Here is a 20,091-nt window from a genome sequence, read left to right on the forward strand (position 1 = left end):
TTTAGACGTGAAGGATTTATTATACCCTAAGTGAGCAAATATTCAAACGACCAATTAGATACTGGTAATTGGATCAGCAGAAACCTCAAGCCAGAGGAAGATCAAGCATATGAGAGAGACTCTGTGACGAGCAGTGAATCTTGCAGCCTGAGACACTGTGGATATAAATTGAGGAGGCCAATGCAGCCGACATTTCATAATGTAACTGTAAAGCGGGAAAAAAGAAAATCTTTGGGGAAAAAAAGAAGATCGTACTTTCAGGGAAAATCTAGACAAGGGCACAGAACTGAAAATTCTGGAGTAGCTCAGCAAAACCCACGATTGCAGGTGGGGGCATTCAAGGCCTTCATAGATCAAATCTCTCTAAAATTAATCTCGCCTTTGTTGGTAAGGAACTAGGGGGGCCATGCCATGGTGGTTTACTTGTGATGAAGGTTTGGTTAGGACTATTAAGAATGGCCAGTAATGGGGCGCCTGGGTGGCTCAGTGGATTAAGCCGCTGCCTTCAGCTCAGGTCATGATCTCAGGGCCCTGGGATCAAGCCCCGCATTGGGCTCTCTGCTCCGCAGGGAGCCTGCTTCAGCTCAGGTCATGATCTCAGGGTCCTGGGATCAAGCCCCGCATCGGGCTCTCTGCTCCGCAGGGAGCCTGCTTCCTCCTCCCTCTCTGCCTGCCTCTCTGCCTACTTGTGATCTCTCTCTCTGTCAAATAAATAAATAAAATCTTTAAAAAAAAAAGAACGGCCAGTAACCACAAGCAGAAAAGAAATGCATAGTATTCCCCAAATAAGGGGGATTGAGGATGATAATGCCTGGCAAGCGGGTCAGAAAGGAATAAAGTGAAGCAGTATCAAATCAGCAAAAGTGAGGGGAGGAGAAGAGAACGGAAGAAGAGTTAATGAACAGGAAGCAAAATAAGAAACAAGCAGCAGAAACAAGAAAGCCAAAGAAAAGCCCCACGATTAATATTCTTAAGCTAAATTCACTGATTAAAGAACAAATAGGAGACGTATCAGTGCCCCACAGAGTAGAAAGTAAGAACAGGAACGTTGAACATGACAAAGGGGAATATTACATACTGATAAAAACCAAACATATGTGACCATCTTTAATCTTTAAGCAACAAAATACCTAGAACAAAAACTGAAAATAAAAGACGCATTTGTTTTTTGTTTTTTGTTTTTTTAAACCACACTGTACCAGAAGATGTTAATTATGTGGCTTTTCTAATTTGACAGCCAGGGAAGCTAGATTGCTAACTCGGATGCCCACGGGGACCATGTGGGCAGCACGAATATGTGAATTATTGGGTGTAAGACAGCAGAGATGATGGGAATCGCACAGTGAACTGGAGAATGCACGCCTTGCCTAAAGGCATTGAGATTCATACATTTTAAAGGACTTTGCCAGCCAAATAAAACGTATCTGTAGCTTGCAGGCTGCCAGTTTTCCACCTCCGAAACAAACAAGTAAAAGAAGCAAAAATACAGAGGTTATAAATAAAAGATTCAGCACATTTATGGAACAGGGAATATACATTCTTTCGGTCTGGGATTGTTTGTAGGAGTTGGTTGTGTACTTTGTCACAGAAAGCAGATTATAAAAATTCTGATTTTAAATGCAGTAATCTGTCATCTTAATCCAACAAAATTAATGATAAAAAATAATTATTTTTTAAAAAACTACTTTGGAATTCAGAGACAGCGTGTTTAAATAATTTCTGCACCAAGAGAAAGTCAAACCAAATTATGAATAATCTAGAAATACACAAAGGGAGGGAGGTTTTATAGCCACAAAATGTATGATCACGGATGCTTTTATTACCATAAGAGAAAAAGGACTGAAAACGTCTGCGTGAAATAGTCAACCTATGAAACTAGGCAAAAAACAAAAGAAAAAAGAGAGAAATAATCATGTTAAAAGCTGAAAGGCATGAGATAGAATACATAAAACTGTGAAGAAGAGAGGGCAGACCAAACACTATTCTTTGAAAAGACAAATAATGGAAGTGATCTCTGATTAAAGAAAAGAGGAAAAATATTACAAATGAGTAAGGATCTACTGTTACAGATATGAAGGAAATGAGGAATTCAGTGTATAACAATATATACAAAAAAGGTGCATTTCCCTCAAAATATAAATTCACAAAATTAGTCCTGGAAAAAGTATAAAACTTGAAGGATTATTATTATTTTACATTGCTTTGGTATTAATGCAGTAAGGCAAAAACATCTTTGGCTTAAATATTGAAAAGAAAAGTTAGACCCACAAATAAGGGAATTTGTAAGTGACTATATATAAGATAAATATAGAAAAAATAATAGCTTTTTTCCTGTAGTAGCAATAACTAGTTAATGGTAGAAATTGAAAAGAAAATCCAGTTCAGAGGTAACATAAAATATCTGGTAATAATTTTAACTAGAATATTATAGGACATAAGGTAAAAGGTATTAAATCTCCTTGAGGTTCTTAAAATAAGACTTAAAATAATGGAGAAGCTATACTCCATTCCAGAAGGAGCAGACTTAATATTATAAAATTATTAATGTATCTCAAATTAATATGCCTGGATATGAGACTGATTTCTCCCAGAATTATTTCTTAGGGGGAAAAAAAGGAAGCTCCTTACATTCAGGACTCACAAAGTGTCATTTTTAACCAAGTGAGATGTTCTTAATTACTTGATTCTGAATAACAAAGTAAGATTCAGGGGAATCAGCCTAAAATAACCTCAGTTTTCACTTTAGAGCCTTACAGAGGCCGTCTGACAGAGCTGGTTTAGAAAAAGGGAGGCATATTTAAAACAAATTTGCTCTGTATTCTGTGGAGTATAATCTCATAGTTGCAAGTGTTACGTATCGTTAAATCGAGGCTTTGAAAGATACTAGATGACAGGGTAATCGGTTCTGTTGTAGGTCACCAATATACACTCACAGGAAGACGTTTTAACGAAATTAATTTTTAATTAAATTAATTAAATTAAAGAAAAAATTTTTTAAGAAATTAAAGAAAATGTCCGTTTTTTAAAGAAATTGACATAATACCACGTAAATACGTATTTGGATTCACAAAAAATGCCAAATCTCAAAACAGATGACTTAGATGGCTCTCTGGTAACCTGGGAGAGAAGGCTTTAAAGTGGCCTTCGCAATAACAAGGGCAGCACTGAGACCGCACATGGGATGAACGTGGAGAAAAATGTTCTTGAGGTGTGAGCACAGGCTCCGTATTTCTGCATGCATATGTTTTATATAATGTGATTTTAAATATGTACATACAAACTGAAGTATAATATATTAATATGTGTTCTGTAAGGCAGTGAGGTATTATATGTAATTATAGTACCCTATTTAAGAAATACGCAATTTATTAAATTTTTTTTTTTTAAGATTTTATTTATTTATTTGACAGACAGAGATCACAAGTAGGCAGAGAGGCAGGCAGAGAGAGGAGGAAGCAGGCTCCCCACTGAGCAGAAAGCCCGATGCGGGACTCGATCCCAGGACCCCGAGATCACGACCCGAGCCGAAGGCAGCGGCTTAACCCACTGAGCCACCCAGGCGCCCCGCAATTTATTAAATTTTTTAAAATGTGTTACGTATAATGGGTCATACACATTACATGTTAAATAGGTATGAATAATATGTAAATTAAAGTAGGGATTTGACTCTCTGTAGCAATAAAAGCTCACTCAAGTTGGTCAAGAAGTTCGTATTTTATTAATGAAAACCCGAGTTCGTTTCTCAGGTAAAGGTCTGGGTACGTGGTCCAGGCCGGCCTGGGGTGCTGAGCCTTGATTTCTGCTGACTTCTGGCTCCACCAGGTGAGATCCTGACCTCAGGGTCCCACATGTGGCATGTGCATATCAGGCAGCAGAGTGGAGGAAAGGAGTGAGCACTGCCTGGTAAGGAGAGCTTCCAGAAGCTACTGGACCCAGTGGGCCGGAACTTCGTCACCCGGCTGCCCCCCGCTGCAGAAGAGGCGAATGTCCTTTTTCTGCAACCACGTGCCCCTCACAAAAGTCCTGTTACTGAGAAAGGAAAAGAGAAGCAGTACTGAGTATACCCAGCCTCTCCTTGCACATGGGTACTAATCTGGGGGAAATATTGCAGAAAATCCTGAATCCATGAGGTACGCCCGTAAACTGTCGGGTACCGAGGTGGCACAGGCCAGTTGGCGACGGTATGATAAGCAATTCAATGCGAGGAGGAGCATGCTGTATTTTGTAGTGCTGAAGTAGAAGTCACAAAGTCAAGTTTACAGCTCTCTGTCATATATGCGTGTGTTACGATCCCAGGCGAAAGGCTGATAAGCCCCTCTGTGTCGACACAGAAGAACACATTCCTTCCGTATCTCTTCCTGTGTGCATCTCAGGAAAGTGGGGGAGCTTGATTACATCAGTTTTGGAAAGAGCGTTATCATTTCTACTAGCAGAGGGGCGAGTTTGTTGACTAAGAGTATGAACTTTGGAGACCACGATTCCTGGGTTTGAATCCCAGCTCCAGACGCGGAACCTTGGGCAGGGTTTCTGCACCACCTCTGCCTCGGTTTCCTGCGACGTAATAAACGCACGAAGTCAGCGCCTGCTACGAAGGGTTTAAATGGGCTCATACGTGTAAGGTATCCGCTACAGGGTAAGTTGTACGTAGAGCAGGGCCGTTTTTCTTTCTTTCAATTACAAATATTTATGACATAAGTCAAGGAAAAGGGAAGGTTCACTTTAGGCTTTGGGTGGTAAAACGCCAGACATATTTTTATCGCTCTTAGAGCTTGATTTTGAAGAACATGGTGAAGCAGTTTATTTATTTATTTTGGGGGGGGGGAGCAGGAGTGGGAGGGGGGCAGAGTGAGAGGGAGAGAGAATCTTAGGCAGGCTCCGCCCTCGATGCAGGGCTCGATCTCGTGACCCTGAGATCATGACCTGAGCCGAAATCCAGAGTTGGATGCCCAACCCACTGAGCCACATGCCTTTACTTCTTCTCCCTGTCCCGAAGAAGTGGCACCAGCTTGGCCCATAAAGTGTCCAAACACTGAGCATCTCGTATTTACCAGCGTGAACTTTACCCCGTCTTCAGTGTCTCTTTGGAACCGGCAAATCGTCACTGGAATTACCATTGGCTTCCCCGTCTCGACATTTTAACGACGAGAACACCAGTGTGGGAAACAGAGGCACACGGTTCCTGGGTTTACGAGAGAAAACTGTGTCATCGGCCTAGGGAGGCGCGATGAATTATCGTTTCCAGAGGCGGAAACTGCCTTCCACCCCGTGTGCTCTTCCACGCGGTTCGGTGCTTCCACCGACTCCGTCAAGAATGTGAGCCTCCCATCCGGGCAGGCCTAGGATTGCCTCAGCCAGTGGGATAGGACAGAAGTGACCCCATGTGACCGCCAAGCCTGGCTTATAAGAGGCCCTGCAGGGACCCCCCACCCCTGTGTGCAGACATACCCCTGGAGCCCTGAGCCATTCTGTAAGGGGCTCAGCCACCCCAAGACCACCCTGCTGGAGAACTCCCCCCCCCCACTCCAGTGGTCCAGCTCCACTCCCATGTGACGGCTCTGGTTGTCCTTTCTGCCATGTGACCGAGCCAGCTGGCCTGTCCGGCCCAGCCAGTCCTGAAGTGACTGAGCCCGCAGCCAGCACAGGGACGGCAATCACTGGACGGCAGCTACCTAGGTTAGAACTGCCCGGCCAAGCCTGTCCCAAAATCCTGACCTTTCTAGCCATGAAGTTATAGGGAAACTTTGTCCTGAAACAATGGTACCTTGCTAAACAGTATATGTAATTTTCAGTTGTCATCTAATATCCCACCCCGGGATCGGGGGGGTGGGGTGGCGTGCAGCGTTTTTCCTCTTCCCTGGGTGTGGTGGCATGCAGATGTGAGGCCCGGAACCACCTCCCCCTGGTATGAGGCAAGGCAGCTCACTGATGAAGGCAGCCTGTTGAGGAACGCAGGGGAGGGAGAGCCATGAGCCACGAGAACATTCTTCAGTTGTGCTGGACCCCAAGCCAGACTTGCCCCCAGCATTCCAGTTACGTGAGCCGAAAACGTCTCCTCTGATGGTTGCGAGCTTGAGTTGGGGGTTCTGTTGTGACCAGGAGATTTCTTGATCGTGGTGACCACATCTGCAGCATTGTTGAGATTCTGGGTAACGTTTCAGAGGGATGTTGCTAAATCAGAGACTCCGGGGCAGTCCACCCGACGAGTGACCCCCGGCTCCCCTGAGGCCTGGTGGGAAGGATTGGGAATGCTCTGCTTACAGAGTAGAAAACTGAGGAGAAACAAAGCTGCCTTCACGTATTCAGATGTCATGTGGTAGGAGCAGTCGTTTTGTTCTTCGTGGTTCCAGATTGTCCCAGAACTGGAACCAACACGTGCCATGTTCACGAAGATCAAATTCAGCCACGTATAAAGAAGGATTGTCCAAATCTTTGCGCTTCCCACGGCGGAAGGGCTGTCTAATGCCGGCTTCTCTCCCTGAGAATCTTCGTTGGTGACTGGCACGTGAGACTGGGAAATAGCAGCCGAGATCAGACGCTGTCACTACGACTTGGTATGAAAGATTAGGTTACGTGATTTCTCTGTTTCTTCCGGTTCTGAAATAAGACTATTTTGTGCTTCCTTAGGTATGGGAAGACGTACTTACTGTGAGACCCGTGGGCAAGTTGTGAAGCCTCTAGACCCCGTTTCCTTATGCAGAAAATGAAGATAACAATACTTTGCCAAGTGATTTTCGTGAGCCTTAAATTAATGTATATGAAGATGCTTTGAAACCCAAAGCACTAGGCACGTCAAGTGTAGTATTTCCCACCTTGTGAACTCCCAGTGTGAAGAATGTGGTCAATTCCTTAAAGTTCTATGTTTTGACCTACGCGTGGTTTAAGAAAAAGTACAGAAAAAAGTGATGGTGATCCAGATAAACCTATTTCGGCGCGCCCTGTCCGCCTAATTCTCTGATTTCTGTCATTGCAAATTCAGGTGAATTTGGCATCTTTTAATGGTGGCATCTTTTAATCAGTTTCTCGCTGATTGCAATGACATGGGGCTACCACTCAGCCAAGCTGTAATTTTAGGGAGTCAGAGCCAAACTGTGATCTAGAGCGGGTCATTCTCGGTTACATCGAGACTCATGGGGGCGCCTGGGCAGATCTTTCGGTCAAGCATCCGACTCTTGAGCTCAGCTCAGGTCTTGATCTCAGGGTCGTGAGTTCCAGCCCCGCCTTGGGCTCCGCATACCTTCCTCCTCCTCCAACAGACTCACAACTTGGGAAGTGGATCTTTTCTCATCTCTACGGAGAGGAAGGCTGCCACAGAGAGGCAGATCTTCCAGTTCACTCAAGCCCCGCTGCCCTCAGCTCCTCCTTCTCCTCTGTGTTTGCTGCCTAGGGACCCCGGGGGGCACCTCCTGTGCAGCGGTGTTGTGAAGATTTCCTCTGGCGCACACAGGCCAGGAGGCTAACCCAGCACGCCGAGTGAATTGTGAGACCAGCCGTTGCCCCGGCCACTTCGGTGTCAGCGGACAGGAGCCGTCCCCGCCTGCGCTGTGCTTTTCAAATGGCCTGTTGGGAGCTGCCCTTCCAGAACCGCTTTGCATTTTGGCTTCTCCTGGAGATGCCAGCACCCGGCCGTGTGGGCCGCCCACAAGGAGCCGTTCAGCCCGAGCTGTCATCTCTCCTCGTTAACACTGCCGCTTTGTCTCCTGCCTTATCTTGCCTTGAGCCCAGCACAGAGTGGTCACTGTATCCTCCCCAGCCGGAGCCCCCGCAGAGTGTTAGGGGGCTTTTGTTCAGAGACCCTCTCCCGTCTGGAGCACTGTTCATGGTGGCCGTGGAACAGTGTGGCTCTGTGGGAAAGAGGAGGACACAAATTTACAAGTGTTTTAAACTCTCACCCAAGCCACCGAGCAAGTGGAGTGTGAATAAAATTAATTTGGCATTCTAAGAAAAAAAGAAAACGGAGGGGGTACAAAATGAAGACAATCAGAAAACTTTTATGGGGTTTCAAAGACCATCTCTAAATGGGGACCCTGCCCTTTGCTTTTCTCGAAGGCAGCAAAATAAGCCAGTAATGTGGTTCATTAGCCTCTGTAGGATTCTTTTGTGCTTTTTCCCCGCTGTTTGGTTTGCAAAGGAGTTTCCAGGAGGTTTAACACGAAATATTTGAATCTCTAGAAGATACTCCACTGAAACTCCCCGCAGGGTTGGTCTGGCTCAGAAAAAATGACTCTGCAGCCACCAGCGAGGTGGGGCCTGCGATTTGATAGCAAGGCTTGGTTCCTTCTGGCTGTGTGGCCTCAGACTCTTTGCCGTTATCTCACTTGTTCCAAGTCCAAAGGAACAGTGCTGCGGGTAAAACCAACGGACTGCTGGTTACCTACTTCCACACCGTATCTGCAAACATTCCCATTTCTTCTTCTCCATTCTTACTATCCAAGGTAGTGCATGCACAGGTTAGAAAATGGAATGGGACAGGGCCCCTTCTCATGAAAAGCAAACCTGCTATTGCCCTATACCTTCCCTCTGCTCAAAGGTAACTGCTATACTTGGGTAGGCTGCATATTTTTTTAACAGACGTTTAGAGCAGTTTTGGGCACAATAAAATTGGGCGAGCACAGAAGGCCCATACAACCCCCGTGCCCCGACACAAGCGAGCACAGCCCCCCTCGCCGTCGGTGTCCCTCACCGCAGTGGTACAGTTGTTACAGCTGATACACATGTTGACACGTCACAGTCACCCAGAGTCCGCGGTTTACATTCTGTGGGTCTGGACAAATGTATCCAGTATGATAATATCATACAGAATAGACTCATGGCCCTAAGAGCCCCCTATGGGCCCCTATTCGTTCTCCCTTCCCCCCACCCCATGGCAACCACTGATCTTTCTGCAGTCTCCATAATTTTGCCTTTTCCAGAATATCAGATAGTTGAAACCGTACAGTGTGGAGCCTTTTCGTATTGGCTGCTTTTTCTTAGTCTGTATTTAAGGTTCCTCCCTCTTTCCGTAGCTTCCTAGCGCATTTCTTTTTCACACTGAATAATACTCCATTGCCTGAACGTATCACGGTTCCTCCATTCACCTCTTGAAGGGCATCTTGGTGGCTTCCACGTTGTGGCGATTATGAATAGCGCTGCTGCGAACAGCTGTGTGCTGGTTTGTGCGTAGACGTGATTTTTCAACTCATTTGGGTAAATACCAGGGGATGCGATTGCTGAATCATGGCAAAGAGTATGTTTAGTTTTGTAAGGAGCTGCCAAACCGTCTTCCCCAGTGGCCGTACCGTTCTGCATTCCCACCAGCAATGAACAAGCGTTCGTATTGCTCCACTTCCTTCTCTCATCATTGTTTTAAATTGTCGTTCCCTAATGACAGGTGGTGTGGAACGTCTTTTCATATGCTTATTTGCCATCTGTTTGTCTTCTTTGGTGAGGTGTCTGTTCAGGTACTTTGCCCATTTTTAATCGAGTTGTTTTTTTATTCTTGAGGTCTTTGTCAATTTTGGATAACAGCCCTTTATCAGATATATATTTTGCAAGTATTTTCTCTCGGCCTGTGGCTTGTCTTCTCATTCTCCTGACATAGCTAGTTTTTGGATTTTCAAATTGATTATTTTTTAAGATTTTATTTATTTATTTGAGAGAATGAGAGCACGAGAAGGGGAGGGGCAGAGGGAGAAGCAGACACCCTGCTGAGCGGGGAGCCTCATGCGGGGCTCCACCCTGGAACTCCAGGATCATGACCTGAGCTGAAGGCAGTCACTCAACCAACCTAGCCACCGAGGTGCCCCTGGTTTTTCAAATACAGACATTTTGTGGACTCCTCCTCTAACGGATGAGGATTTAACTCATAACTTCACCTCCTCGCAGAGTCTTAATGTGACTCCTTTAAGTTCCTTTCTTGCCTACATCCTTTATTTCAGTAACCTTTTCCATGTTTATTTCTTGTTCTGTCAGTTGTATATAGTATCTTTGAAACTCGCCATTGCAGGATGAGGTTGGATATTACTGTCACTACCATTTCTACCAGCTTTTCCCACATGTGGTCTACCTCCTGTGTCTTTCATTTGTACTTTCACTTTTTCTTAAGGCTTTTTAATCTTTTTTTTTTAAGATTTTCTTATTTTATTTATTTGAGAGAGAGAGAGAGACAGAGCGAGAGAAAGCGTAAGTGGGGAGGAGAGGGAGAAGCAGGCTCCCCTCTGAGCAGGGAGCCCGATGCGGGACTCAATCCCAGGACCCTGAGATCATGACCTGAGCTACAGGCCGATGCTCAACCCACTGAGCCCACCAGGCGCCCCTCTACTTTAACTTTTTTGCTAGCTGGGATAATGTTCCGGTGTTCTATAAAATCATCTTGCAGATTGTGTATAGATCAATTGAAATAGTATCGATGTAATTGTGACTATATATATATATTCCCTGCAGAGTAGAGTCATCTGTTATGATTTTGTGACCTTTCTTATGCAACTTCTTGTTTTTATGAAGTGTCTGGTTTTCTCGTTTTTATTATATCCTCATTCTTTTTCATATTCTTCATCAATTAGATGTTCCTTCCAAGAAACTTGCTCAGTGGCACTTTATCCTCTTGACCCAGCTTGGATTTGTTCTCCCGACTTGGTCCGTGGGTACCATCTTGAGACTCCCCTTGGCTGGTCTGCTCTCTTAGAACCTCTGCTCTCCCCGGATCATTCACCTTCTCTCTCTCTCTCTCTCTGGTTTACTCCTTTGTTTTCAGATAACTTGCTTAGAAAGGGTGTTACAGTTTCTGAGTTCCCTCAGAACTTTGAAGGCATTTGCTTTGTTGCCTCCGAGGATTCAGTATTGCCACGATATGGCCAGTCTCATGCTCACACCCCTTCCCCAGACTTGTAGGCGTTCTTGGTGTTCTGAAAATTTACAGACGGCGTATTGTACCATCACGTGGGTCTTTTTCATTCACTGCGTGTGACACGAGTTCTGGAGACTCAGTATTCTTCATCCTTGGGGAATTCTCTCACATCAGTCCTTTGGGAATTTCCTCTGCTCTGTTTCCACGGGTCTGTCTTTCTGGGTCTCTCTCTCTTTTTTTTTTTTGTAAGATTTTACTTATTTATTTATTTATTGAGCATGTGCACACACATAGGGACAGAGAGAGAATCTCAAGCAGACTCTGAGCTCAGAACAGGACTCGGGGCTCAATCTCCCAACCCTGAGATCATGACCTGAGCCGAAATCAAGAGTCAGACACTCAGCCGACGGAGCCACCCCTGCGCTCCTGTTTCTGGATCTTCTGTTACTTGACTGTGTGATCTTTTGGATTGGCCCTGAGTGTTTAATCTTTTCTATTTCCATCTTGCTATCATTTTTTCCTGCATGTTGGGAGAGTTCCTTGATTTTGCATTCCCTCCTTTCTATTGAATCTTTTAATTAAAAAAAGAAAGTATTTAAAATTTTTGAGAGCTTTTTCTTGTGCTGTCTTTTTCTTCTAAGCATCTGGCCTTGTTTTAATGGGTGTAGATCCCCTTGAAACTCCAGCTCTGTCGGTGAGGCCGTCCTTGAGCTCCCTCTATACACGAGCCTTCTTCCTTATCAGCCCCCTCCTTGCCGGTGCTCTCTGCAGTCCAGGCCTTTTGCACATTCTGTTCACTCTTTCTTAATCTACCCTTATGCCTTTAACCTAAACTAGAGGTACTTTTGTTATAATTCACTTATGCTGATCGAGTAGGTAGTTTGATATTCAGATCTGTCGCTCAGATGAGAGGTTCGTGTAAGAATTAGGGAGTCATCAGTATATAGATGGTATTTTAAGATCACGAGATGGAGTAGAATCACCAGGAAAATACTTTGTAATAAAAGAAGAAAAAAGGCCCAGGACATAGGTCTGAAGCTTCTGACAAGTAGAAGCAGAGAGAGAAGGGAGGAGCCAGCAAAGGAAGAGACAGAGGACCGCTGCTGGGTCAAGAGAGAAACCCGGAGAGTGGGACATCAGAGGTGTGCTTCCGAAAGGAGGGAGTTGTGCCAGCTCTGCTGAGAGGACTGATGATGTCTGCTGTGCTGGCCCTCGTGGAGGTCGCCGATGGCCTCAGCGGATAGGGTTTTGGTTGAGTAATGGCAGTGGGTAGAGGAGTGAATGACGGGAAGAACGGGAGACAACCAGTAAATAAGATCAGATATTAGCTGGAGGACGACGTGGACTCCAGATTTCTTCTGTTAAAAGCTTTTATTTTGAAGCGATCTCTACACTCAGTGTGGGGCTTGACTCATAACCATACGATCAAGAGTCACATGCTCCCCCGACTGAGTCAGTCGGGGGCCCAGATTTTTTTTTTAGTTTTTATTTTTTGTAATTGAGGAGAGGTAAGTATGCTTCAGTGCCCATCAGAAAGATCCAGTGGAAAGGAAATGCTATTTCAATAAGCCATAGATATATTGGGGACATTGAATGGGTCAAATAGGTATGTTGGGGAGGAAAAAAACCCACAATGAAAGGGTTGGATATGTTGATTTGGACACTATTATACCTGACCCTGAAAGCCCAGGGAAGAAGTTTGACATTGCTGCCGCTGGCGGGGGGGGGGGGGGGGGGGGGCGGGGGGGAATGCTTACAGGTTCTGGAACAGAACAGCGAGCAAGATGTTTAAGTCATATTGGTCCATTAGGTCTCCACGCTGGGAGAGACTGGAATGGAGCACCTGTGAGCACAGTTCAGACATTTAGATGAAGCCTTCTTAAGGACTTCGACTGGATCCATACCAAAAGGAAAACAAAGCAAAAATATGGAAACATTTCCAGAGACAGCAGGTTTTAGGGTTTTAGGTTTTGGGTGATTACCAAAAAAGAAAGGGGGGAGGATGTTTAAATATATTTTTCTTTTAAAGATTTTTTTTTTTTTTTAATTTATTTCAGAGAGAGTGATCAAGAGAGCTCAAGCAGGGAGAGGGGCAAAGGGAGAGGAAGAAAGCTCCCTGCTGAGCAGGGAGCCCAATGCGGGACTCGTTCCCAGGACCCTGAGATCATGACCTTAGCCGAAGGTGGATGCTTAACTGACTGAGCCACCCAGGTGCCCTTCATTTGGCATTTTAGAGTGTAACATATAAGGGGCACCTGGGTGGGTCAGTCCTTAAGCATCTGCCTTCAGCTCAGGTCATGATCCCAGCATCCTGGGATTGAGCCCTGCATTGGCCTCCCTGCTCAGCGGGAAGCCTGCTTCTCCCTCTCCCACTCCCCCTGCTTGTGTTCCCTCTCTCGCTGTCTCTGTCAAATAAATAAATAAAATCTTTTTAAAAAATCACATTAGTCTTCCCAGTTATGAGGTGGAGGTTGCTTTTATGTTAACTTCATGTGGTTTGACAGCCAGCCTCAGTGGGAATAAGTGATGGTCTGGTGTGAGGATGAGGAAAAGACCCAAGAAGTAAGAGTGCCAGCCAAGCGGTCCCTGTTCCATCAGCCCCAGGCTTCTGGGCACCTCGCTGCCCCCCTTGCCATGGCGAATATGTCAGGAGCTCTGCCCCTTTTCAGGGTTCCAGGACTTGTACAGCTCAGCAGTGAGGCTTCTTCTTCTTCTTCTTCTTCTTCTTTTTTTGTTTTAAAGATTTTATTTATTTATTTGAGAGAGAGAGTGGGAGAGAAAGAGTGGAGGAGGGTCAGAGGGAGAAGCAGACTCCCCGCTGAGCTGGGAGCCTCATGTAGGACTCAATCCTGGGTCTCCGGGATCGTGACCTGATCGAAAGCAGCCGCCCAACCGAGCCCCCCAGGCGCCCCAGAGGCGTCTTTACTCACAGTACTTGAGGTGGCCAGAGTCGTAGAGCCTCTGACTGACTGCATTCGGAGCCACGAGGACCCGCCAGCTGCATCCAGGGCGAGGGTCACCCGCGCTGCAGACCCCCACGCATGCGGCGGTGCCGCCGCGCACCAACCTTAGTCTGGTCCCGCGGTGAATTTCCGCCACCCTCCACACTGAACGTCTGGTAATGACGGTTTTGGAAATGATGTGTACAAAGCTGGGAAGGACCTTTAAAAAAAAGAAAGCAACTTAGGAAAACAGTCATACGTGATTTCCTTCGGTGCTGATGAGGTGTCAGAAGGGCTTACAGACAAAGAACAGATTGCAACAAATACGACTGGATTGTGTATTTCATAACACACAGCTGGATGTCTTTCACAAATGTATTTTGACATAAAAAAAATTCCTCGCGGTTTGGGTAAGGTGCAAGCCGTAACACCGGCAGCAGAGGGCGGAGTCCCCCGGGGCTGGAAATGATCACAGAGCTGTCCCCTGTTCTGTTTGAGGCCTGCCCGTCCAACGGATGGTCGAAAAGGAGCCTTAGTTTCAGTGTCTGTGTACGGAAGGGCCCGCGGCTCCGTGACGACCAGTGCCGGATCCTCCCGGCTGCCTGTTCTGACGACAGTTCCGCCAAAACTGGACTCCATCTTCCGTTTTCCTTGGGGGCCCTTGCCATCATCAGGATTACCTAATCCAGCGTTACGAAAACATTTTATTGCTGAGTGATTGGGATCTTCATTTTACAAGAATAATTGAATAAATCTTTTGTTCCCCGAGTGTTTTCTCCATTAAGTAGGATGCAAGTCAGACAGCCACAGGTAGTAAGTGTGTATCATAGTGGTCTTCGCTTTCCAGTAACTTAGTTTGAAAAGTTACTGTAAAAACCATAGTTTTTCTGTATATTCGTATGATAGCTTACCTTTTTTTTATTTTTAAAGATTTTATTTACTGGGGTGCCTGGGTGGCTCAGTCGTTAAGCGTCTGCCTTCAGCTCAGGTCATGATCCCGCGGTCCTGGGATCAAGCCCTGCATTGGTCTCCCCGCTCAGTGGGGAGCCTGTTTCTTCCTCTGTCATCCCCCTGCTTATGCTCTCTCTCTGTCAAATAAATAAGTAAAATCTTTTTTTAAAAGGAGAGAGCATTTTATTTTTTTTAAAGATTTTATTTATTTGACAGACAGAGATCACAAGTAGGCAGAGAGAGAGAGAGAGAGAGAGAAAGGAGGAAGCAGGCTCTCTGCTGAGCGGAGAACCCGACGTGGGACTCAATCCCAGGACCCCGAGACCATGACCTGAGCCGAAGGCAGAGGCTTTAACCCACTGAGCCACCCCGGCGCCCCAGGAGAGAGCATTTAAAAGAGAGCAAGAGCAGGGGGAGGGGCAGAGGGAGAAGCAGACTGCCTGCTGAGTGCAGAGCCCGAGAACACGCAGGGCTGGGTCACAGGACCCAGAGATTATGACCTGAGCCAAAATCAAGTCCGCCGCCCACCCGACTGAGCCACCCAGGTGCCCCCAGCTTAGTCTTTACTTCAAAGTTTTCAAAGGCACTTGACTGTTAGACGCAGCAGTGAATGGCATTGGCCTTCACATCATCACCTCCCATTTCAGGATGCTCAGATCACAGATGCTCCTTAGTAACGTCCTGGCCGCAGGCTCAGCGCTCCTGTGCCACGCTGGACTCTGCTCCGTGCCTGCGGGCTGCGGCCGCTGCCAGTCTGTGCGGCATCCTCCCCCCCACTTCCTCCCTTTTGGAGCCCTGGGAATTGGTGACCCCTTCTAGGGTCCTTTGTTACTGGACACCTTCAACCCAACGTGCAGAGTTAGTTAGATAAGTCACAGCAGTCAGCCTCCATTCATCAGGGGTCTTCCAGTTTGTAAAAATAGGTCCAGAATTTTCATTTACACTCTAACCTCGGAGGTGGGTTTCATTTCTGAGGCATATAGGAGATTGATGTCTGGGTTTTCATCCCCAGAGTTTATTTTAATATTGTAATGGAGTATGGACCAAAATAGAAAACCGTTCCTTACCTTACATTTCCCATTAAAGTTCTGTATCACTTCCATACTATGTAAATCCCTTTAACATTGAAAACTGTAGCACAGATGCATGCAAGTGGCCCTGCTCTGTTTACTCTTGTTTCTCTGGATACAAATAAGCACACCTTTGCCACCTGTGATTAAAGCAGCGGGTCAGGGGGCGCCTGGGGGGCTCAGAGGGTTAAAGCCGCTGCCTTCGGCTCAGGTCATGATCTCAGGGTCCTGGGATCGAGTCCCACATCGGGCTCTCTGCTTGGCAGGGAGCCTGCTTCCCTCTCACTCTCCCTGCCTGCCTCTCTGCCTACTTGTGATCTCTCTGCCTACTTGTCATCTCTCTCTGTCAAATAAATAAATAAAAAATCTTTAAAAAAAAAAAAAGTTAAAAAAAAAAATAAGTTACGTATGTGGGGCACCTGGGTGGCTCAGTGGGTTGAGCCTCTGCCTTCGGCTCGGGTCGTGATCTCGGGGTCCTGGGATCGAGCTCCGCATCTGGTTCTCTACTCAGCAGGGAGCCTGCTTCCCTCCTCTCTCTGCCTGCCTCTCTGCCTGCTTGTGATCTCTCTGTCTGTCAAATAAATAAAATCTTAAAGAAAAAAAAAGGCAGCGTGTCGCTGGTTTGGATTAGTCTTAACGTGGGGTATTATTATTTGTGTGTCGTGATTTCTCGGTCCAATTCGTGCTCCTTCACAAGATGTTGGTGAATCAAAAAAAAAAACCATTTAAAAAATTCAAGATGAACTTGCGTTTTGTCAGGAGGCTGCTCAGTTGCCAAGGTTATGGTTCAGACGCATTAAGCCGCAAGTTACAGAAAACCCAATTAACGGTGACGTGAATGAAGGGTATTTATTGGTTTGTGTCATTGGAACGGCCGGCTCTAGGCTGAGCTCCAGGGTTGACAGATTGGGTGACTCCACGGTGCTACTAAGAATTCAGTTTCCTTCTTTGTGTGCTCTGCGTTCTCTTCCCCTTGTGGTGACAAGCGGTGGCAGCCATTCCTAGACTTCGTATGATTCAACCCTCTCCTGCTGTTTCACCCAGAAACCCTGCCTTGAGCCAGCAACTCTGGCTGGGATGCAGTTGTGAGCAGGAGCTCAGGCTTGGAGTCCAGCTTCCCCCAAAGTATTGGGCTGTGGGAGGAGGCACAGAAACTCCAGCCAGACCCAAATACTTACCCAGAGCCGGGGTGGGGCGGGTGGGAGGAGTAAAAGGCAACAGCCACCCCTTCACTATCCCACGTGACTTGAAGTCACTTGGGTTTCATGTATTAAAGTACTTGCCCTGCTTCATTGGTTTCTACTCCTTCTGTCCTTAGGGGCCGTGCCAACAACCAAACGGACGGGCATTCCAGCTCCTCGAGAACTTTCGGCAACTGTCTCAAGAGAGAGAACCGTGCCACGTGGTCCCTCCAACCCCAGGAAGCCGGTGTCCAGTCCAACTGCTTCCAGCACGCCCACCCCTACTAAGCACCTAAGAACCACTTCCACGAGACCCAAGCAAGAGCCTGAAGGCGGGGAGAAGGCGGTGCTCGAGTCCCAGGTTCGGGAACTTCTCGCCGAAGCCAAAGCGAAAGACAGTGAAATTAACAGGCTTCGAAGCGAACTGAAGAAATGCAGGGAGAAAAGGACTCCAGGCGCCGAGGGAGCTGAGGCTTCAGACGCCAGCCCAGACGTAACGTCCTCTTCTCCGGGTGACTCAGAACCCCTGATACGCGCTCTCGAGGAGAAAAACAAGAGTTTCCAGAAAGAACTTGCAGAGCTCGAGGAGGAGAACCGGGCCTTGAGGGAGAAACTGACTTACCTGGAGCATTCCCCAAATTCAGAGGGGGGCGTGAGTCACACCGGGGACAGCAGCTGCCCGACGTCCCTAACTCAGGAGTCAAGCTTCGGCAGCCCGACGGGGCATCAGTTGTCTGGGGAAATCGAGGAGCTCGCGAACAGCAGACGCGGAAATGCGTTACGGACATCGGGCTCTTCGAGCAGCGATGTTACCAAAGCTTCTCTGTCCCCCGATGCTTCCGATTTTGAGCACATCGCAGCAGACACCCCCTCCCAGCCCGTGTCCTCCACCAGCAACCCTTTTAGGGGCTCCAAGTGTTCGACCGGCGGCAGCTCCCCTAACAACGCGAGCGAGCTGTCCCTGGCCTCCCTCACGGAGAAGATCCAGAAGATCGAGGAGAAGCATCACAGCACGGCGGAGGAGCTCCAGGCCACTCTGCAGGAACTGTCCGACCAGCAGCAGATGGTGCAGGAGCTGACCGCCGAAAACGAGAAGCTCGCGGACGAGAAGGCGCTCCTGGAAACGTCCTTCCACCAGCACCGGGAGAGGGCCGAGCAGCTGAGTCAGGAAAACGAGAAACTCCTGAACCTCTTGCAGGAGCGGGCGAAGAACGAGGAGCCTGCGGCGCAGGAGGGAAAGATCCTCGAGCTGGAGCAGAAGTGTGCGGACATCCTGGACCAGGGCCGCTTCGAAAGAGAGAAGCTGCTCAACACCCAGCAGCAGCTGACCTGCCGCTTGCGGAAGGTCGAGGAGGAAAACCAAGGCGCTTTAGACATGATTAAACACCTGAAGGAAGAAAACGAAAAACTGAGTGGGTGTCTGGACCTGGAACGGCGGAATAACGGCACAATGGCTCAGAGTCTGGAGGAGTGCAGAGCCACGCTCGAAGGGCTGCGGATGGAACACGGGTCGCTGAAGGCTCGTTTGGAGAATGAGAAGCAGAAGGCTACGGAGACCAGCCCCGTGGGGCACACGGCCGAAAGCCGTGAGGTTCAAGAGATGTTGCGGGTCGCTCGCGCCGAGAAGGAGCAGCTGGAGCTGGCGTGCGCTGAGCTCAAACGAGAGTTAGTGAAGGCCCACGGTGAAGTCAAACATGTTTCCAGCCTGCTGGCCAAGGTAGGGCGGGGTACCTCTATCCCCGTGTTGGCTCACTCTTCTTAGTCCTTCCCCTCCTTGACCTTCAGATTCACAGAGCGCAGAGAATCCCCTGCCCAGCCTGAGGGGATCCGCACAGATCGGGGACACAAAAATGAAACACTCCAATTTCTGACTGTGGCCAGTTCCGAGTGTAGCAGGGATAGAGTAAATCAAATGAGTGAGTACGATGCAGGGAGCAAGAGTATCCCAGGACAGCTCAGAGTCCAATGCCAAGGAGGAGCGCCTAGAATAATAGGGACAAAGGAAGGTAGCGCAGGAGGGCTTCTTGGAAGAGGCGGCAAATAAGCGAAGTCTTACTGGCTCAGAATAAGAGAGAGTTACCCAGGTCTATCAGCATGCATTGGGCTGCTGTAACAGAGAATTAAACTCATCCCTAATTTTCCTACCAAGTAATAATATAACACTAATTTGGTGGGGTTTGTGTTTTTTCCCCCCCCAGATTTATGTATGTGTGTGTCCTGCAAGTTAAAAAAAAAAAATTTTAGGGGTATTGGGTGGCTCAGTAGGTTGGGAGTTTGACTCTTGGTTTCAGCTCAGGTCATGGTCTCAGGGTCATGGGACCAAGCCCCACGTAAAGCTCCCTGTTCAGGGGCGCCTGGGTGGCTCAATGGATTAAGCCGCTGCCTTCGGCTCAGGTCATGATCTCAGGGTCCTGGGATCGAGCCCCGCATCGGGCTCTCTGCTCCACAGGGAGCCTGCTTCCTCCTCTCTCTCTGCCTGCCTCTCTGCCTGCTTGTGATCTCTCTGTCAAATAAGTAAATAAAATCTTAAAAGAAAAAAAAAGCTCCCTGTTCAGCAGAGAGTCTGCTGGGGATCCTCTCTCCTTTTTCTTCTGCCCCTCACCCCCACACCCCCGGCCCTGCTCACACGCATGTAAGCGCATACACACACGCACTCGCTTTCTCTCTCTCAAATATAAATAAGTGAATCTTCAAAAAAAATTTTAGGCTTGTCCATACTTTTTTTTAACTCAGTATTTTCTGAGCATATTCTCATCATTATTCTTTGAAACATGACTTTACGGACGGACAGTAGTCTCTTCTTTAAACATTCATATGTACTTTACTGGTCACCTGTTTGTTGAATATTTATATTCTTTTCCAGTCTTTTGATATTGTCAGGACTTTTTAAAATATCTGATTATTTCCTTGGGAAAAATTCCTAAACATTGGCTTACAGTGTCAGCATATGACCATTTTATTTTTTTAAAGATTTTTTATTTATTTGTTAGACAGAGATCTCAAGTAGGCAGAGAGGCAGGCAGAGAGAGAGGAGGAAGCAGGCTCCCTGCCAAGCAGAGAGCCCGATGCGGGGCTCGATCCCAGGACCCTGAGATCATGACCTGAGCCGAAGGCAGAGGCTTTTT

The 20,091-nt window shown here is 47.2% G+C and overlaps 1 protein-coding gene across 8 annotated transcripts in view; it reads left to right on the forward strand.

Annotated features, from left to right (window-relative positions):
* Positions 1-20,091, forward strand: part of SPECC1 (sperm antigen with calponin homology and coiled-coil domains 1) — a 268,950-nt gene that overhangs the window by 148,583 nt on the left and 100,276 nt on the right. For all 8 annotated transcript variants that reach the window (XM_045985036.1, XM_045985034.1, XM_045985031.1 and 5 more), the window contains one exon: positions 17,104-18,683. In XM_045985036.1, coding sequence (XP_045840992.1) covers positions 17,104-18,683 — 1,580 coding nt within the window. The remainder of the gene's footprint in view (positions 1-17,103; positions 18,684-20,091) is intronic.

The sequence above is a fragment of the Meles meles genome, chromosome 18 (assembly GCF_922984935.1).
Source record: "Meles meles chromosome 18, mMelMel3.1 paternal haplotype, whole genome shotgun sequence".
Taxonomy (NCBI): domain Eukaryota; kingdom Metazoa; phylum Chordata; class Mammalia; order Carnivora; family Mustelidae; genus Meles; species Meles meles.